Source organism: Morus notabilis, unplaced genomic scaffold, assembly GCF_000414095.1.
Source record: "Morus notabilis unplaced genomic scaffold, ASM41409v2 Scaffold227, whole genome shotgun sequence".
Taxonomy (NCBI): domain Eukaryota; kingdom Viridiplantae; phylum Streptophyta; class Magnoliopsida; order Rosales; family Moraceae; genus Morus; species Morus notabilis.
This window is the reverse complement of record NW_010360247.1, coordinates 424,081-441,110: the sequence shown is the minus strand read 5'-3', so window position 1 is coordinate 441,110 and position 17,030 is coordinate 424,081. Positions and strand designations below refer to the sequence as shown.

The 17,030-nt window shown below is 31.3% G+C and overlaps 1 protein-coding gene and 1 pseudogene across 2 annotated transcripts; both read right to left on the bottom strand.

Annotated features, from left to right (window-relative positions):
- Positions 1-3,238: 3,238 nt before the first annotated feature.
- LOC112091219 lies at positions 3,239-7,161 on the bottom strand. 2 transcript variants are annotated; one of them, XM_024164268.1, is made up of 5 exons: positions 6,838-7,161; positions 6,051-6,246; positions 5,474-5,581; positions 3,717-3,760; positions 3,239-3,517 (listed from the first exon to the last, which is right to left on the bottom strand). In XM_024164268.1, exons 1-4 carry the CDS (start codon positions 7,014-7,016, stop codon positions 3,737-3,739), a joined length of 507 nt encoding a protein of 168 aa, XP_024020036.1. In that variant the 5' UTR covers positions 7,017-7,161; the 3' UTR covers positions 3,239-3,517; positions 3,717-3,736. The 2 variants fall into 2 exon arrangements, with proteins under 2 accessions (XP_024020036.1, XP_024020035.1); XM_024164267.1 differs by lacking the exon at positions 3,239-3,517 and having other exon boundaries at positions 3,706-3,760.
- A 2,263-nt stretch (positions 7,162-9,424) lies between these two features.
- LOC21401764 lies at positions 9,425-16,636 on the bottom strand (annotated as a pseudogene).
- Between the last annotated feature and the right edge of the window lie 394 nt (positions 16,637-17,030).

Sequence of the window (17,030 nt, the reverse complement as noted above, 5' to 3'; positions counted from 1 at the left end):
AAATTCAGGAGGATATAATAGATTTAATTCATCAAGGTTTCCAGATGAGGAAATAATTGTATCGTAACTGTAATAAATTTTCTCCTTTGTAGGTATTAAAGATAACATATAATCATTTATTTCATCTGTTGTTTTATTTCTAGGTGCTACAATTGCACGATTTTTTATATATTTAATATTATCATAATTACTTTTAAAATCATCATATACTACAGTGGAAATATGTTCAATCAGATTTTTATCATATTTTATCAAATATTGTTAAGGTATATTAATCCAAGTAACATCTTCATTTTCAGGATCTTTTATTGCATTAAGTGTTCCATTTCTGATATTTAGTATCCAATCAGAAATTTTTTAATTTCAGTTTGTTCATCAATAGAACTGTTTGGAATTTTTAATCTCATATTTTTTGTCAATGTTAGTACACGGAAATATGGCCAAAGATAAGAATTATTAAAACTTGCATTAATAATGTTTTCTTTTGTGCCTCCTGGAATAACAGGTAAAATTTGTCTAAAATCACCACCTAAAATAACTGTCATTCCTCCAAAAGGTTGACTGAAGTTATTTCTCAAGTCTTGCATTGTTTTATCTAAAGCTTCAAAACAGTATTTATTATTCATTGGCGCTTCATCCCATAATATTAAAGTTGTTTTCTTTATTAAATTTGCTAATTGAGTATTTTTTTTAATTTGACATGTTGAAAATTTGTCAACTAAAAGAGGAATACGAAAACGTGAATGTGCTGTACGACCATTTGGTAAAAGTAATGATGCTATTCCAAATGATGCAACTGCTAATACTATTTCACCTTCTGATCTAATTTTGTTAATAAGTGTATTCCATAAATATGTTTTTCCTGTACGTATCCATATACGAAAAATAAGTTATCACAGGTTTTTGTAAGTGATTTTAAAATTTCATCGTAAATACAATACTGTTCATGGTTTAAATTATTTATTAAATTTATATTTTCTTCTTTTAGTTTTTTTTTTATCATAATTGAGTTCTTCTCTTAGAAGTTTATTATCTAAATCTTCAATTAATGATCCTGTTGGAAGGGATATGTTAAAATTTGTTAAAGAAGATGCATTTAAATTTAGTAGTTTTTCTAAATCGTATAGTACAAAGTTATATAATTCATTATCTGGGATTTGAAATGTTGAATTGTTGAATACTTTTTTTAATTTATATATAATATCATCACACATTAAGTTCCAGTGATTTTCTAATAACTTTATTGGGTCAGATACGTTACAAAATAGTAAAATGGTAGTAAAAAGTTGACGAAGTTGAGTAGATGTTGACCAACATGATGCTTCTTCAATTGATTCATTACATTCTTTATCATCTCCTAATAATTATAGTACAAAGTTATATAATTCATTATCTGGGATTTGAAATGTTGAATTGTTGAATACTTTTTTTAATTTATATATAATATCATCACACATTAAGTTCCAGTGATTTTCTAATAACTTTATTGGGTCAGATACGTTACAAAATAGTAAAATGGTAGTAAAAAGTTGACGAAGTTGAGTAGATGTTGACCAACATGATGCTTCTTCAATTGATTCATTACATTCTTTATCATCTCCTAATAATCCTAATGCATGACAGGCTTGTTGATATGTTGGATAAATAGTATTATTAATTGTTCGAATTGATTCAAAACTTGTTGCACCTTTTTGATGATTTAATAGTAATTTTAAATAAAATAATTCACCACAACTGGGAGGAATATGAAACATTCTTCCAATAGTATGTCCATTTCGTCATTTTGTCCAAATTCTATCTTTGTGTTTCCAAACCCATTTTGTTAGAAATTCTATATAAGTAAGTTATCGAGCTTCTTCATGTATCTTATTAATTTCCATCCATTTAGTTAGCGTTATTTTTTTATTATGAGGTAAATTAATTATATTATGTAATTGTTGATTTTTATTAAATGTAATGTTTTGCATGTTTGGTAAGTGAATTGTAAGTCGTTGAATAGCTGGATTTCTATGATGTATTGGGTTTTCAAATAATCTCCAAATTGCTTCATAGGGTGTAATATATCGACAATTAAGATATGTTTTTATTTCATCAATTTCTTTTGTATTTATTTCTTTTGTAGTATCTGTAATGTTAATATCTTCAATAATTGCTCTTATTCTGTCTGATCCTTTTGTTAAATATTTAAATAAGTATTTTATGAGCATTGATTCAGAGCATATTTCAACATTGATGTGAGCTTGATATTTTATACATAATGTACGATTATATGGAATAACAAATCTGTTATCAAGTTGTATTCCTTCTTTAATAGTATTTAAAGTAGATTCTTGAACCAGCGCTATTTTTGAATATTTTGATACATGTTATCAACATTGATGTGAGCTTGATATTTTGATACATGTTAGTAAATCACTATTAACAATTACTCAATACATGGCAACAATTCTTGGGGGATTTTTTTGCCTTTTTTTTTTTGCTACCAACATGTATCAAAAGTAACTAAATTATGATTCAACATTATTATTGTCTACCAGCTGGATTATTGAAAGACTTGCACTAAATAACAGAGGAACAAATTTTAATAGCTGTAATAGTAAAAAAAAAAACTTACAAAAAAGATCAGTTATAGAATGAAATGGTTTAGAGTGGAATAAGGGAAATAAAATATTTGGAAGTAAGAAGTAAAAAGGTTTGTTATTTTTCAAAAAACATAAACACCCTAAACGAAATAATATGAGGATAAATCTTCAATAATCCGGGCAACAACAATACTTGCTAAAATTACTTTTAACAATTACTCAGTACATGGCAACAATAAAGAGGAAAAACATCATCACCACCAGGGACCAGGAGATTTGTAATAGAGAAGTAGAAATGAAGTAGAAGAAGTAATGAATAAATACCTTAGAACAATAACGAAAGTAGATAGAGTTGATGCAGAAGCAGGAAAAACACCTGAAAACAAAGATAACAAAAGGAACTCAGTAATGGAAATTGAAGAAAAAGAAGAAGACAGAAAAGATAAACGATATGTATATGGAAATGAGGTGAAAAAGGTAAGAAATAAATACCTTAAAGGAATAAAGAAAGTGGATATAGTTGATGCAGAAGAACTAAAAACATTTGAAAACAGAGAGAATAGAACGGGGAAAAAAACCTCTCTAATGAAAATTGAAGAAAAGGAAGAAGACAGAGAAGGTAGACGATAAGTAGATGACAACGAAAGCAGGAGCAAAGCAAATGACTATAAGCATGAAAGAGAGTACAATATATTTATACGAAGAAAATAAACGTTTGAGTATATGGCAGTAGTAAATACTGCAAACAAAACTTAACACTATCGCCATTACGCTACAAACAAAAGGTAATAATTTGCTAAAAACAGGTGTTACGATGCATGATAAGTACCGTGGAACAGAGCGAATAACCTGCAGATAGTCAAAACAAAGTATCTCGTTAGAAATAATTACCTTGCACTAAAAACAAATGTCTAAATATTCCCGACTAATATAACCTGTAAAGAAAAGGATTAATAATTAGTAAAAATAAAAGCGTAATTTAAAAAAAAAGAAAACAATTAAGAGATAACAATAACAAATAATACATCTGGAACTAAAATTACTAACAAATCTCTGGAAACTAAAAAAAGAATACAAATTATAATAAAAAACCTGCAGACAGTCAAAACAAAGTATCTCGTTAGAAATAATTACCTTGCACTAAAAACAAATGTCTAAATATTCCCGACTAATATAACCTGCAGAGAAAAGAGTTAATAATTAATAAAAATAAAAACTTAATTAGAAAAAAACAAATAAGAGATAACAATAACAAATAATACATCCGGAACTAACAATACTAACAAATCTGGAAACTTAAAAAAATACAAATTATAATAAAAACCGAAACCAAATGTATAGAAACCCTAACAGATATGGGAGGGAAAAACATTTAAAAATTTCAGAAACTAAAGGGGAAAAATGAAAAAAAAAAAAAAACACCAAAAGATCTGGAAAGACGAAAAACAGGAAAAAAAGAACAAAATCAAATCTAAGAAAATATAAATGAAGAACAAAACTACAAAACCAAATGCAGATATCTGATCCCATAAACCTCAATAACAGATATGAGGAAAAAAAATAACACTAACAGATCTAAAAAAAGGGGAATAAAAAACTAAAGGAAAAAACGAAACCAAATCTACAAAAATACTAACAGATCTAGAAAAACAGGGGAAAAAATTAAAAAACATAGAACATAACGAAGCAAAAAAACGCACAGAACTGAGAAAATGAAAAAGAAAAACCGAATAAAAAAAAGGGAGAAAACGAAGCGAAATCTACAAAAACACTAACAGATATGGAAAAATAAATGGGGAAAAAAACGAATAAAAAAATCTATAAAAAAAAAGCCAGATCTAAAAAAAGAAAAATGGCAAACAAAACTACAAAACAAAACCAACATAAAAATTGATTCTCAGATACCTTACGAACAGAAAGAACGGGAGAAGGGGAAAAAATGCACCGAACATGCAACAAAAAGCAAAATGAACCCTACGAAAACCTTAACCCATTTACGGACGGAAAAATTGAAATTAACCCCACGAAAAACATAAGGAAACCCAGGAACATAAAAAAAGTGGGGGAAAAAAAAACCGAAGCCAAACCTAGGAAAAAAATGGAAAACAAAACTACAAAACAAAAAAACATAAAAAATGATTCGCATAAACCTTACGGAAAGGAAAAAAGGAAGAAGGGGAAAAAAAATGCACAGAACATGCAAAAAAAAAAACAAACAAAATGAACCCCACAAAAAACCTAACCCATTTACGAAAGGGAAATAAACTGAAACTAAGCCCACAAAAAATGCAACAAAACCCACAAACATAAAATGGAGGAAAAACTAAGAAGGAAAACACAATAAAACAGAGAAAACCATAAAGAAAACGAAACGGATCTGTGAAGAGGAAACAAAGAATGAGAGACTCGGTGAAAGAGAGATGCAGGCGTAAAAGCAGAAATGAAAGAAGGAAGAAGCTTATGGAGGAAGCTAAACAAAAGCCACCGAAGAAAATGACAAAAATGGGCAGAAGAAAAACACAGAGAAGGAAAAAAATTGAGGACAAAATAGTAAAAACAAATTCTAGAAGATAGAAACGACGTGTTTCAGTAAACACCAAGAGAGAGGAAAAGGGAAAAGCGAAGGAAAAGACAAAAAACCCAAACAAAAACAAAGGGAAAAAAACCAAAAAAAGGATAAAACGGTAAAAATAACTAAAAAGATAAAAATGGTATAAAAAAGGCCTCAACAGAATGGAAGATGGGCAAAATCGGAAAGTCACTGTACTTAGTACAGTAACTTTCCGACCTCCTTTAGTAATAGGTATAATTTGTGTAAACGAGAGGCTTTGAAACTCATACCATATAAATCATAAATATCACTACTGCTTTGTGGTTAATTTTTTACTTACCTCAACGGGGCTCATATGATAATAAGTCAAGCGCTGACTTTCGGGCTTAACTATGATGCCGGGTAGCAAGTCAGATCCAATCACAATCTCCCATTTAAGAATATCTCCCTGCTCCATATTAGTCACAAATTGAGAAATTTACTATCTAGCTAATAATAAGGTTGATTTATCATCCCAGCATGTTAGAGATTTTAAGAGAGAAAAAGTTATAACGTGTAAAATATGAGATAATTAGTATTTATAATCTCGTTAATTTTTGAACTATAATATAAATAAAATAGCTAGGTAGCTGTAATGGCATGTAATGGTAAAATAAGTCATTTTTTCTACCTATTATAAAAAATTACAACTAAAAGGAGGATTATTTTTGTAATGGTAAAAGAAAAATTATTTTCTTTTCTAACCGTACATTTCGTTACCTCTTACATTTTTTTTCTCTATCTTATTTTCTTTTGAAATATCAAACATAGTTGTAAAATAAAATTCGAGGAAATTACTAACTCAGAATTATTTGAGTTGTACCCACAATACAATAACAACAACAATAATCAAAATATGAAGTGAAATATGATCTTACAATGGTTCCAATCAAAGATTTTAGGAAATCCGCGAGATGAAGACTCTTAAAGTTCTTTGCAGTCGTTTTAGTGAAGCCATAGCCATTCTTCATCATGTTGGCTGCGATATAGACGGCCACTCTGACTTTCTCAGGAAACTTGTATAGCACATCCGTAATGTTAAGACCCCCCCACACTGTGTCCCACGAGTACAACCTGCAAAAATATCTCCCAATATGCATGGGGCATATTGATTACTAAAAAAAGAAAAAAAAAAAAGAAAAATGTTGCTATGTGGACATATTAATAAGTAAAACTAAAACTTATGCGATTTATGTCTCCATTTTTAAAAATTACAAAATTATCTTGAAATTTTTAAAAACTTGTTTCAAACCTCATTGCTCATGCATTATGTGGACAAAAGAAAAAAAAAAAAGAAGAAAAAAGACAACCTTTATTAGACAATTTATTTCTTAAAAAAATTTTAAAAAATTCTAAAAATGTTTTAAGCATTTAATAACATAAAATTAGAAATTAAATCTATGATTTGCTTTAGTGCTTTTTAAGTTTTTTAAGTGTTGAAAATATTTTTTCAGAAACCATTTAAGGATACTATTGTCTTTTCTCATATTTTAGCTTTTGAGAAAAGTGCGTAGGTGAGGGATGGAATATTTGAAACAAGCTTTACAAATTTAAAGTATAGTTTTGTAGTTTTTAAAAACATAACAAATAAATTGAGAAAGAAAATAAATAAACAAACTAAGAGGTGTATTTATGTAATTAATTAGCTCTTATAGTATATAGGACCTTTTCATCTGAAGGCAAGGACGACATGAAAGTGATAAGAGGCTCATTATACTCTTGGAAAGTAAAGACGGCATCGAAATTGGTCGGATCGATGCCGGAGCTCTTGAGGTCGATCGCGGAGACCTTGTGTCCCGAAGCCTCGAGGAGAGTCCGAAGCCTGTACCAGCACCATGCTCCATGGCCAGCCCCGTGGACTAGCACAAAGTGAAATTGCTGCAGGTTTGAAGGATCAGCCATCTTCTAATTAATTAATTGGAAAATGCTCTCTTGTTCTCTTTGTTTCTTGTACTTGACGCTCTGTTTACTAGATTTACTTATATACACTTATCTTATGCCTTGTGGAGCGATAATTTTATGCACATTTATATCGTTGTGCTTGATACACACATGATCTATGTAGCTACTTTTTTGTGTCTTTATGGGAAAAGTCAAAAGATCATATAGAGTACACACACCTACCTTATATCCGTCTCTTCATGTTGGCCTTACGTCTTTTGCCCTGCTAAGCCCGAACGACCACCACATGGTGGAGATATCAGATAAGATCATATATATGTACTTGCGAAAAGCATGTCAAAATAGCATGTCCACAACTTATAAATGAAGAGAAGAAATTTTTTTTTTTTTGAAAGGGAAATTTGTACTCAAACGAAAAAAGATAAATAAACAGCACACTATAAGGTTAATGACTCGACAAAGAGACGAACGTACACTTGAAATCTGAGAACGAAAGATAATCTCGCCACACTAAGATCGAGCACACATAAGGCTCTAGTTCTCCTCCTATCAAAATAAATTTCTGAGCGCTAGAGGGACAAAACAATAACCCCCACTCAAAAGAGACATCAACATCACGACACATACAATATTCTAACTTATTCTAACTTGACCAAACAATTCATACTCTCAGAAAAACACTCAACCGGGTAGGAGACATGACTAACACCGAACGGTGGGGAATCCACCTCCGTTATTACAAAAAAAAAAAAACAAAAAACAAAAAGTGGTGAGAACAACATCGCCACACCTTTATTACATTCTAAAATACAAAGCAAAGTAAAAAGAAAACCCAAAGCATCGTTACCGCAAAACTCCAACAACGACGCAGTCAGCGAGGAGACTACAAGAGAAGGAAGAAGGCTTTGAGAGTCAAGCGGCAAAACCGCCGGAAAGAGACCATCAAATGGCGACGAATGATTCACCTTCGCCACCGTCGCCAACCTCCAGAGACGGCACCACCCCTGACAAAGGAAGCCCCTTACCGTTAAGATCGAACCTCCAAAAGGACCCAACCACCCAACATTGACGATGTCAGAAATTAATTATGTACACACAATTCACTACGTCTTTATGTTGGCCTTACGTCTTTTAGCCTGCTAAGCCCGAACGACCACCACATGGTGGAGACATCAGATAAGATCATATATATGTACTTGCGAAAAGCATGTCCACAACTTATAAATGAAGAGAAGATATTTTTTTTTTTTTAAAGGGAAATTTGTATTCAAACGAAAAAAGATAAACAAACACCATACTATAAGGTTAATGACTCGACAAAAAGACAGACATTCACTTGAGATATGAGAACGGAAGATAATCTCGTAACATTAAGATCGAGCACACCTAAGGCTTTAGTTCTCCTCCTATCAAAATAAATTTTCGAGCGCTAGAAGGATAAAACAATAACCCCCACTCAGAAGAGACATCAACATCATGACACAAACAATATTCTAACTTGACCAAACAATCCATACTCTCAAAAAAATACTCAACCGGGTAGGAGACATAACCAACACCAGACGGTGGGAAATCCATCTCCGTTATTATAAAAAAATAAAATAAATTAAAAAGTGGTGAGAATCACATCGCCACACCTTTATTACATTCTAAACTACAAAGCAAAGTAAAAAGAAAACTCAAAGCATCGTTGGCGCAAGCCTCCAATAAAAACGCAGTCGGCAAGGGGACTACAAGAGAAGGAAGAAGGCTTCGAGAGTCAAGTGGCAAAACCGCCAGAAAGAGACCATCCAATGGCAACCAATGATTCATCTTGCCACTGTCGTTAACTTTTGGAGACGGTACCACCCCTACCAAAAGAAGCTCCTTACCGCTAGGATCGAACCTTTAAAAGGACCTAACCACCCAACGATGTCAGAAATTAATTATGTACACACAATTCGCTACCGACTACCGTAACTATTATGTACACACAATTCGTCGTTGGTATTAAATGACATACCTCAGCGTAGTATAAACTATAATCCATCTTTTATACGTATATACATACATATATATATATATATATAATGTGTATATTGTAGCTGAATAAAAGTCCGAGAAGGGGACACTGACAAGTATATTTGCTCAAGAGCCCAGACACTGTAAAAATCGAGTATCAACATTGACACAGACAAACTTTTACATTTAAAACTTTTAAAGAGAACTACCTAATGTTCGAAACTGTCACTACAAATCCATCACGATAGTGATCCATTATTTATAGAGCCTGTTTTATAGTATATATGCGGAGAATAATATTAAAAAAAAAAAAATACTACGCTGACAATTTTTTAACACACACGAGAGATTAAAAAGTTGCTGCTTTAAGTAAAAAGCTGAAGAGCACATCAGGGTTGGAGAAAAAGGGGCTATGATCACTCTCCAAGAAGAACACTTGGGATGGTGGCCATCGATTTATCATAGCATCTTGTTGCTCCTGCTTTATCACGCGGTTGTACAATGTCTTGATGTAGACCCTCGGTACGCTATCGGCGCCCGGTCCTTCCATGAATTTAGCCCCTTGAAAGGCTCTAATTGGTAGCATTGAGGCCAATGTGGAGTCCTAGACCAAGTAATAAGATTTTGTTACGACCATACTTATGCAAAGGTTTTTTCTTAAGTAGTTCAATTCGATCACAATGACATTATTTTAAGGAATACAATGCATAATCATTTAGTACTACTATTTAGCAAAAAGAGAAAAAAAAAAAAGTACAGTACTATTGAATTTGAGTATTATTATGTGACCAAAGAAAAATAAAAGTTAATTTTTTTTTTTAAGATCAAACAATATTGCTCCTAAACCCAAAAGTAGGTAATCTTTTTATTTTTGGAGGTTTAATCACTTCTGAATAGTACATTGTTGAGTTTCAAATAAATAATTTCTGACAATGGATTTAAAAAAAAAAGTGATCATAGCAGGTTAATTAAGCCTCAATTTGGATAAGAAAAATTGATCAGATGCTTGGAGAAAAAGGCTCTTAATGGTTTAAAAAATATTTATTTGCATAAAACATGTATATATATATATATACTGCTTAAGTAATAGTTCTAATTATAAGTACCTCAATTGGACTCATATCATAGTAAATTTTGCGCTGAAATTCAGGCTTCATTATAACGCTGGTTGGAGGCTGGTTAGGTCCCAACATGTATATGAGTTCGCTTACATCTCCATATTCGGACAAATCAGGGTCTGCCTGCTCCAGATCAAACAATATACATACAGTCGAAAAAAAACAAAAGATCCAAAATTGTCAATAACCATTTACTTCTGTATAATGTACATATAAAGTTATATGCAGACAGTAGTTGGAGCCAAAATTTCACACACCATGTATTATATATTAATCATGCACTATCAAATTATTAAGGCCCTGTTGGATTTAAACGTTTGAATACAATGCATATATTAATCATGCGTTGTTAAATGATTAAAGGCCCATTTGGTTCATAAGTTGAACAAAAATGTTTAGACAGAAATTTATAGCTCGTTTGTTTTATTTGTTTAAATCTATAGTTTTGATTTTGTTACAGTGTTTTCTCTTATAAAAAAATTGAATTTTAAATGCTAAAATTAAGAATCATTAATTTAAACGCATGAACTAAACGGACCCTTAAATTTTGTGAAACAAAACAATCTAGTAAAAAGAATTTGAATAGTAGTTTGAACCTACAAACAAATGGTAAAGTTCTCCTTGAATATCATGAATTCATAAGCTTGAATCGCCACCTTTGAAAAATAAACTCGAATCTCAATATCACCTAAGAGAAGAAAAAAAAAGTTCAAACCCAAACAGCATTGCAATCCTACTTGGTTGGGTTAAGTATCGATCGATATCAAACGGGCCTGTTCTTTTAGAGTGTAATTTGAGTATAGTTCTTGAGTTGAATTTGAGTTGAAGTTGTAACTTGAGTTTGTGTTTGATTGTGTACATTTGAGTTATGATTTGAGATAAGAATCTTTTCGAGTTTGTGTTTGAGTGAGTCAAAACTTGAATTTGTATTTAGATAGTATTTTAATAAAAACTCAATGCTGATGAAAAATTTTAATAGGGTATATGGGTGGGGTTTTATTTGTCTTTTCGTTGTCAACACATAGAAAAAAAATCATCTCAATCATAATTAAAACGAAATAGTCTTTTATATAGAGAATTTTATTTATTATTTTTTTTAGGGAAGTTAAAAGAAATAGATAGAGGTAAAAGTATACTACAAATTATGGGGCTGTTCGGCAGTTGAGTTTTTGAGTCAAAAACTCAAAAAAAAACAACTCGAGTTACAACTTTATTCAAGTTCATGTTCTTTTAAGTTTAAACTCGAGTTTGAACTGAAGTTCAAGTTTTCCCTTCAACTTGAGTTTTCCAGAATAAATCAAGGTGCAAAGAGCTGAATCCTAATCATCTATGTTCTTATGCCATTTTCGAGAAAATGAAATATTTGAAAGTTCTAAAGAAAAAGTAGATAATATATATTACTGATCACTTAACAAAGACGGTAGAGATAATAAGAACAAGTTTAACAATGGCAACATTTTGATTAGAAAGAAAAAAAAAACACAATGACAACATTTTCTTCATTGAGAGAATATATATATATATATATATATATATATGTTTATATCTATACATAATAATAAGAATAGAAAACCTACCGTTGCGGCTACAAATAACTTTTGGTTAAAACACACGAGTTTTGATTTAAAGGTAAATTTTCGTCCCCCTACTTTTGTTATTTTTCTTTTCTCCCCTTAAAATGTTAAATTTCTTGTTTTGGGCCTGTTCATATTTTCTTTTTCCTTTTACTTTTCTACCTGTATTTTTATTTTTCATTCTTACCCTTCTTTTAACTTTTATTCCTCTCACTACCCCGATTAATTTTTTTTCAGGTTCGATTCTGCTTACATGTTCTAAACTATTGTTATAACAAAAGTATTCTCACAATTTCTTTTAATTTTCCTATTAAAATAAATTTCTACGTACAAATATGTCCCTCTAAAATTTTATATTCTTCATTCTTACCCTTCTTTTTGACTCATTCTTCCTTTCATTTACCCCGATTAATTTTTTTTTTTCAAATATGATCCTACTTAGATGGTTCTTTCTAGTAGTGCTATAAAATATTACTACACAAAAGGTTATTCTCACATATTTTTTCCCTAATAGTCCTACTAAAATAAATTTCTATAAATATGTTCCTACTTAAATTTTTGCTTTTTCCGGGCCTTCTTAACCACTATCTTTTCATAAATATCATTTTCCTATTTTGCTTGTGTTGTATTATTTTTCTCTAATGTATCCCTACTTAATTATTTTTTTATCCTTTAAAATATTCCTATATCAAAAATTATTCTCAAACTACTTTTTCCTTGTTGCTCATTAAAATAAATATTTCTGAATATATTCCCACTTAAACAATTTTTTTCTCTATTTAACAGAGGTGTCAATAACGACACTTCTACAGGGCTTTCGAATAAAACTATTTGTTTTGGTCGAAATTAGTTTTCTTTTTCTTTAATGCTTCCTTCATCTTTTATTTCTTCTTTGGTCCCTCCTTGGTTTCCTATTTTTTATTTTAGTCCTTTCTCTCTTTTGTTTTTATTTTTAATCCTCCCCTCTTATTTTTCTTGTTTTTCTTCTTCTTCTCTTTTTAGTTTCACCCTAACATCTAATTTATTTTAAATATGCTTCATTAAACAATTTTTTAAAATCTATCTCATTGTGTATTGAGAGTGTCCCAACGTATTTTTTTTTTTTTTTCAAATACTTCTCTAAAATATTACTACATTTTCCCTTTTTATAATTTCGCCACTAAAATAATTTTTTTTTTTTGAATATATGACTAATCCAACATATTTGTCATGCATCCTTCTTAGTTAATTTTTTTTAAATGTGTTCCTATTTAAAGATCGAGCGTATTCTACGAATATTTTATTGTTTAATTTTATCTCATTAATTTTTTCTTTAAATTTACCCTAACTCTATAATTAGATTCAATGTGACACGTGCATAGTACGCACTTTTCAACTAGTATATATGTATTTATGTATGTATATTAAACACAGACAATCATACAAGTCATTGGACTTCTACTGCCTGAAACAGAAACCAGATTATATTTGAGTGTCCAAAATGTATAATATCTAATGACTGCGTGTATTATGTGTAGCCAAAACATACATACTTGGAATCGGTGTCTAGCCAGCTGGCATGGTCACCGATAACATTTCATTTTCAATGTCCTGGTAAATTGACCAATATCTGAGCTTGCTCTTTGGTTCATGATAAAGGAACAGTTGAAAACCATAATATTAAATTAACTAAAATAAGGAACTTATATTGCAAACGCAGCTAACTAGCTAGGTGATCAACTAATGGGGAATGGAAACTGGGTGACACACTGATCAATGAAAGTATTCAGTCATATATTAAACCTTTAAAATTATGTAATGTATCTCTCTCGTGTTGTTGTTGTGATTTTGGGTAACCCCTCAAGAATTAAATAAGTTTAATTATATTAATTGTGATTTATTAGTGTGTCTAATATGATTTTCTTAATTAATCAAGAAATTTTAAGTTACTTTTAGTATTCATAATTCCACCCCAGAAGTGTGTAGAAATACATACTTTCATCCTTTCCTTTTATTTACCCTTAAGTATTGCCTTTTCCTTTATTTTCTTCTCTTTTCCTTATTTTCCCTCTCACTCTCTCGTCCTCTCACTCTCTCCTTCTCTCAGTCTCTCTCTTTCTCGTGCATCTCTCTCTCACCCTGTCTCATGTCTCTGTCTCTCTTTCTCAAAGCTCTCTCTCATTCTCTCTCTCTCTCTCTGTCTCTCTTCCTCGTTATTCTCTCCCTCGTTCAAATCTTCTCTCTCCCTCTAAGCGGATTTTGAACCGGATTCAAACAAAAAATGAGGATTCCCAAGAAGTTTCAACATCAAAGCCTAGATCAATGTAAAACTCCTTGAAACTCTCTTTAAATTTCAGATCTAGCCTTGTGGAACTCGTTTTTAGTCGAGTTTGGTGATTTTTGGTTTAGATTTACTTTTGAATGGTTTTTGATTCTTTGAACCCCACTTGTTGATTGGAGGTTTCGTTAATTTATGTTGAGAATATGTTGAATCGGACCCAAAATTTACAGGATTTAGCTTTGTCTTCGCGGATCGGCCATTTTTGGCCATGACATTTCTTCCCACCGGTCGACCAGTCACCAATCTACTGGCCGACCGGTGGAGTTGCACTTCTCTGTCACCGGTCGACCGGTGCACACTGAGTCCGACCCTAAACAGTTCAAAAACTCTATTTTGACCCCGAAACTCAATGTAGAACCAACCTAACTTCATTTGGGAAACTTAAAGTTAGTGGATTAGCCACATTAATCCTTGTTTCCATTCCATTTCTCTTAATTGAATTCCAATTCTCAAAGAATCATGATTTAAATAAAAATTGTTTATGAACTTTGATTTTGAGTTAAGGCACTAGTATGATACAATTGAATATAATTAAACTAGGTTGTTTAGAGGGAAGGATTAAACTCTAAATTGTTAGTTTTGATGACAAAGCTAATGACACGATTGGACTTGGAGCTTCAAAGACAAGCGGAACTAGGGCTACATGAAGTTAGCCACATGTTTGATATCTAAGAGGTAGGATATTTTAGTCATTATCCTTATTAGCATGTTTTAAAGATTTTCGGCCTATGTAAATGTTTTTAAAGATAAAACATGTTTGATAAAAAAAAGTATTTTAAAGACAATGACTTGATTATTGCTATTGATCTCATAATAAACTAATTTCAAGTTTTAATGAACATTTTCTTAAGATAAGATATATTGCGAACTGGTAAGCCCGCTGATGGCCTAGATAGAATATGAAGATCGTATCCTTAGAGGCAGAACCTGAACCCGGGCGGGCCACTACGGGCGGGCCATTAAGGTGGTGATAAGGCCTTGCTTTTGGTCGTAAGTAATTTATCATTAAATTACTTCCTGGTTGCCTGTAAACTGGAACTTGAGTTTATTTACCTTTCAGAAAAAGGTTGTTTGGTCCCGATTGATTTCTTTCGGACTTGATTATTTCATTTTATTTATTTACTTATTTATTTAGTTTTATAAAACTTCATCCTACTGGGCCTTTCGCTTATTTTTCCTATGTTTCAAAATATGTTTAACCCCACCCAGGCGGCGCTAGAAGTAGCGCGGAATAGGTGAGGAACTCGGTTCTAGAAGAAAGGAAGCTGTAAAGTATTTTCCTTCATTATCAAATTCAATTCAGGCATGTATTAACTATGGGTTGTAAACCTTAAATTCTACTAGACTGTAGTTGATGTCAATTATTTACTTTTCTGTATTTATTTATGTATGCACAAGTGTAAACCCTGTGGATGCTGGAGGTTGACTTTTGACGTTGATTTTAACAGTGATTGTATTTTGTAAAGTCCGCCTCCCTCTTTCTTAAAACTCAATTTCTGTAAAATACCAGGGTTTGTTTAGAAATACTTGAATATTTTGGATTTGAAGTCAAATTTTAAATTGTTAATTGTTTAATCACTTTCTGAATCAGGTTTATATTTCTAAACAAGTCTTCACGTTACTAATCTCTGTTTTGAGATGTGACATTTTATATCTTTAAAAATGGTCTCAATTTTTTGATATAAAATGTCAAAATTATCCTTCAATTAGATTAGCCAAAATTTATGGATATCACAGTATAAGATACGCTCCCACAATTTATGGATATAAGAAATAAAGGAGATGAAATAAAAAAACAAAAAAAAAGAGCTAAAGTCATTGGAAAGGATAAGGTTTTCGAAAAGCAAGAGAAAGGATGAGGATAATCATTGAAACCTTACGTCTTTGAAATCTTGATCAGTACAGAAACCATACTTCAACATGTTGGCTGCAACGTAGACCGCCGCTGACATCAGTGAGGCTAAGCCCCCCTGCGCTGTGTCCCACCAATATTACCTCTACACAAAACATCACATGTAAATAGGGACGGAACTAGCATGAGCGAAGGTAGACCGCCGTTTCACCTAAAATTTCTTTTTTTTTTTTAATTTTGTATATATATATATATATATTTCTTATTTTTTTCTAGCTCTATTGTTTTACATAAGATCTCTTATATATAAAAAAAAAAAAACAAAAACAAAAAAACAAAAAAAAGTAAAGAGAACAATGAAATTAGCATTGATTTAATCATATAAGATCTCTCATATATATAAAACAAAAACAAAAACAAAAAAAAAAGTAAAGAGAAATGAAATTAGCATTGATTTAATCATATGTTACTTTTTGGTTGGGAGGTAGAGACGACATGAAAGTGACGAGGGGTTGATTGTAGTCGGCCAAAGTGAGTATGGTATTGGGATCGAGGTCGAGGCACGTGATTTCTTCTGTCCGGAGGTTTCAATCAGAGTTCGAATCTTGTACCAGCACCTGGCTCCATGGCTCGCACCATGCACAAACACAAAGTGCAGTCGCTTTGAATGACTTTGAGTACTACTACTGTAGGTCATGACCTCTTTCTACTTTCTACCTAGCTAATCCCCTCTTAAAGATCTATATATAGGTCTCGTTCACTTTATGGATTCAAATTTTTAATTCGAACTGAGATGTGATATTTTCTGAAAGTTTTTCACACTATAATAAAAAAAGTTAGATGTGATATTTTCTAAGAGCTTTTGACTATAAAAATCTAGAATTGAAAACTCAAATCGGTTAAATGAACGAAATCATAGTATCTATGTTTTTTTGCTAGTTATAATTTATATATAGTGTCTATCATACTCTTCCTTCTGTGACGCTTTTAGACGTATCTCATTATCACTAATATAGCTTATTCTAATTAAAGCTCAATATTAATTCACAAGGGAATTGTTAATATTTTTCGAACTCTCATTGCCGTGAGTC

Bases quoted from the DNA above. Each gene is read 5' to 3' on its own strand.
- LOC112091219 (XM_024164268.1), bottom strand. From the start codon at position 7,016: ATGGAGCATGGTGCTGGTACAGGCTTCGGACTCTCCTCGAGGCTTCGG. The intron at 6,247-6,837 runs GTCCTATATACT...ATATTTTTGCAG, and splicing joins CCTTGCCTTCAGATGAAAAG to GTTGTACTCGTGGGACACAG. The intron at 5,582-6,050 runs GTAAGATCATAT...AATATGGAGCAG, and splicing joins AATCTTTGATTGGAACCATT to GGAGATATTCTTAAATGGGA.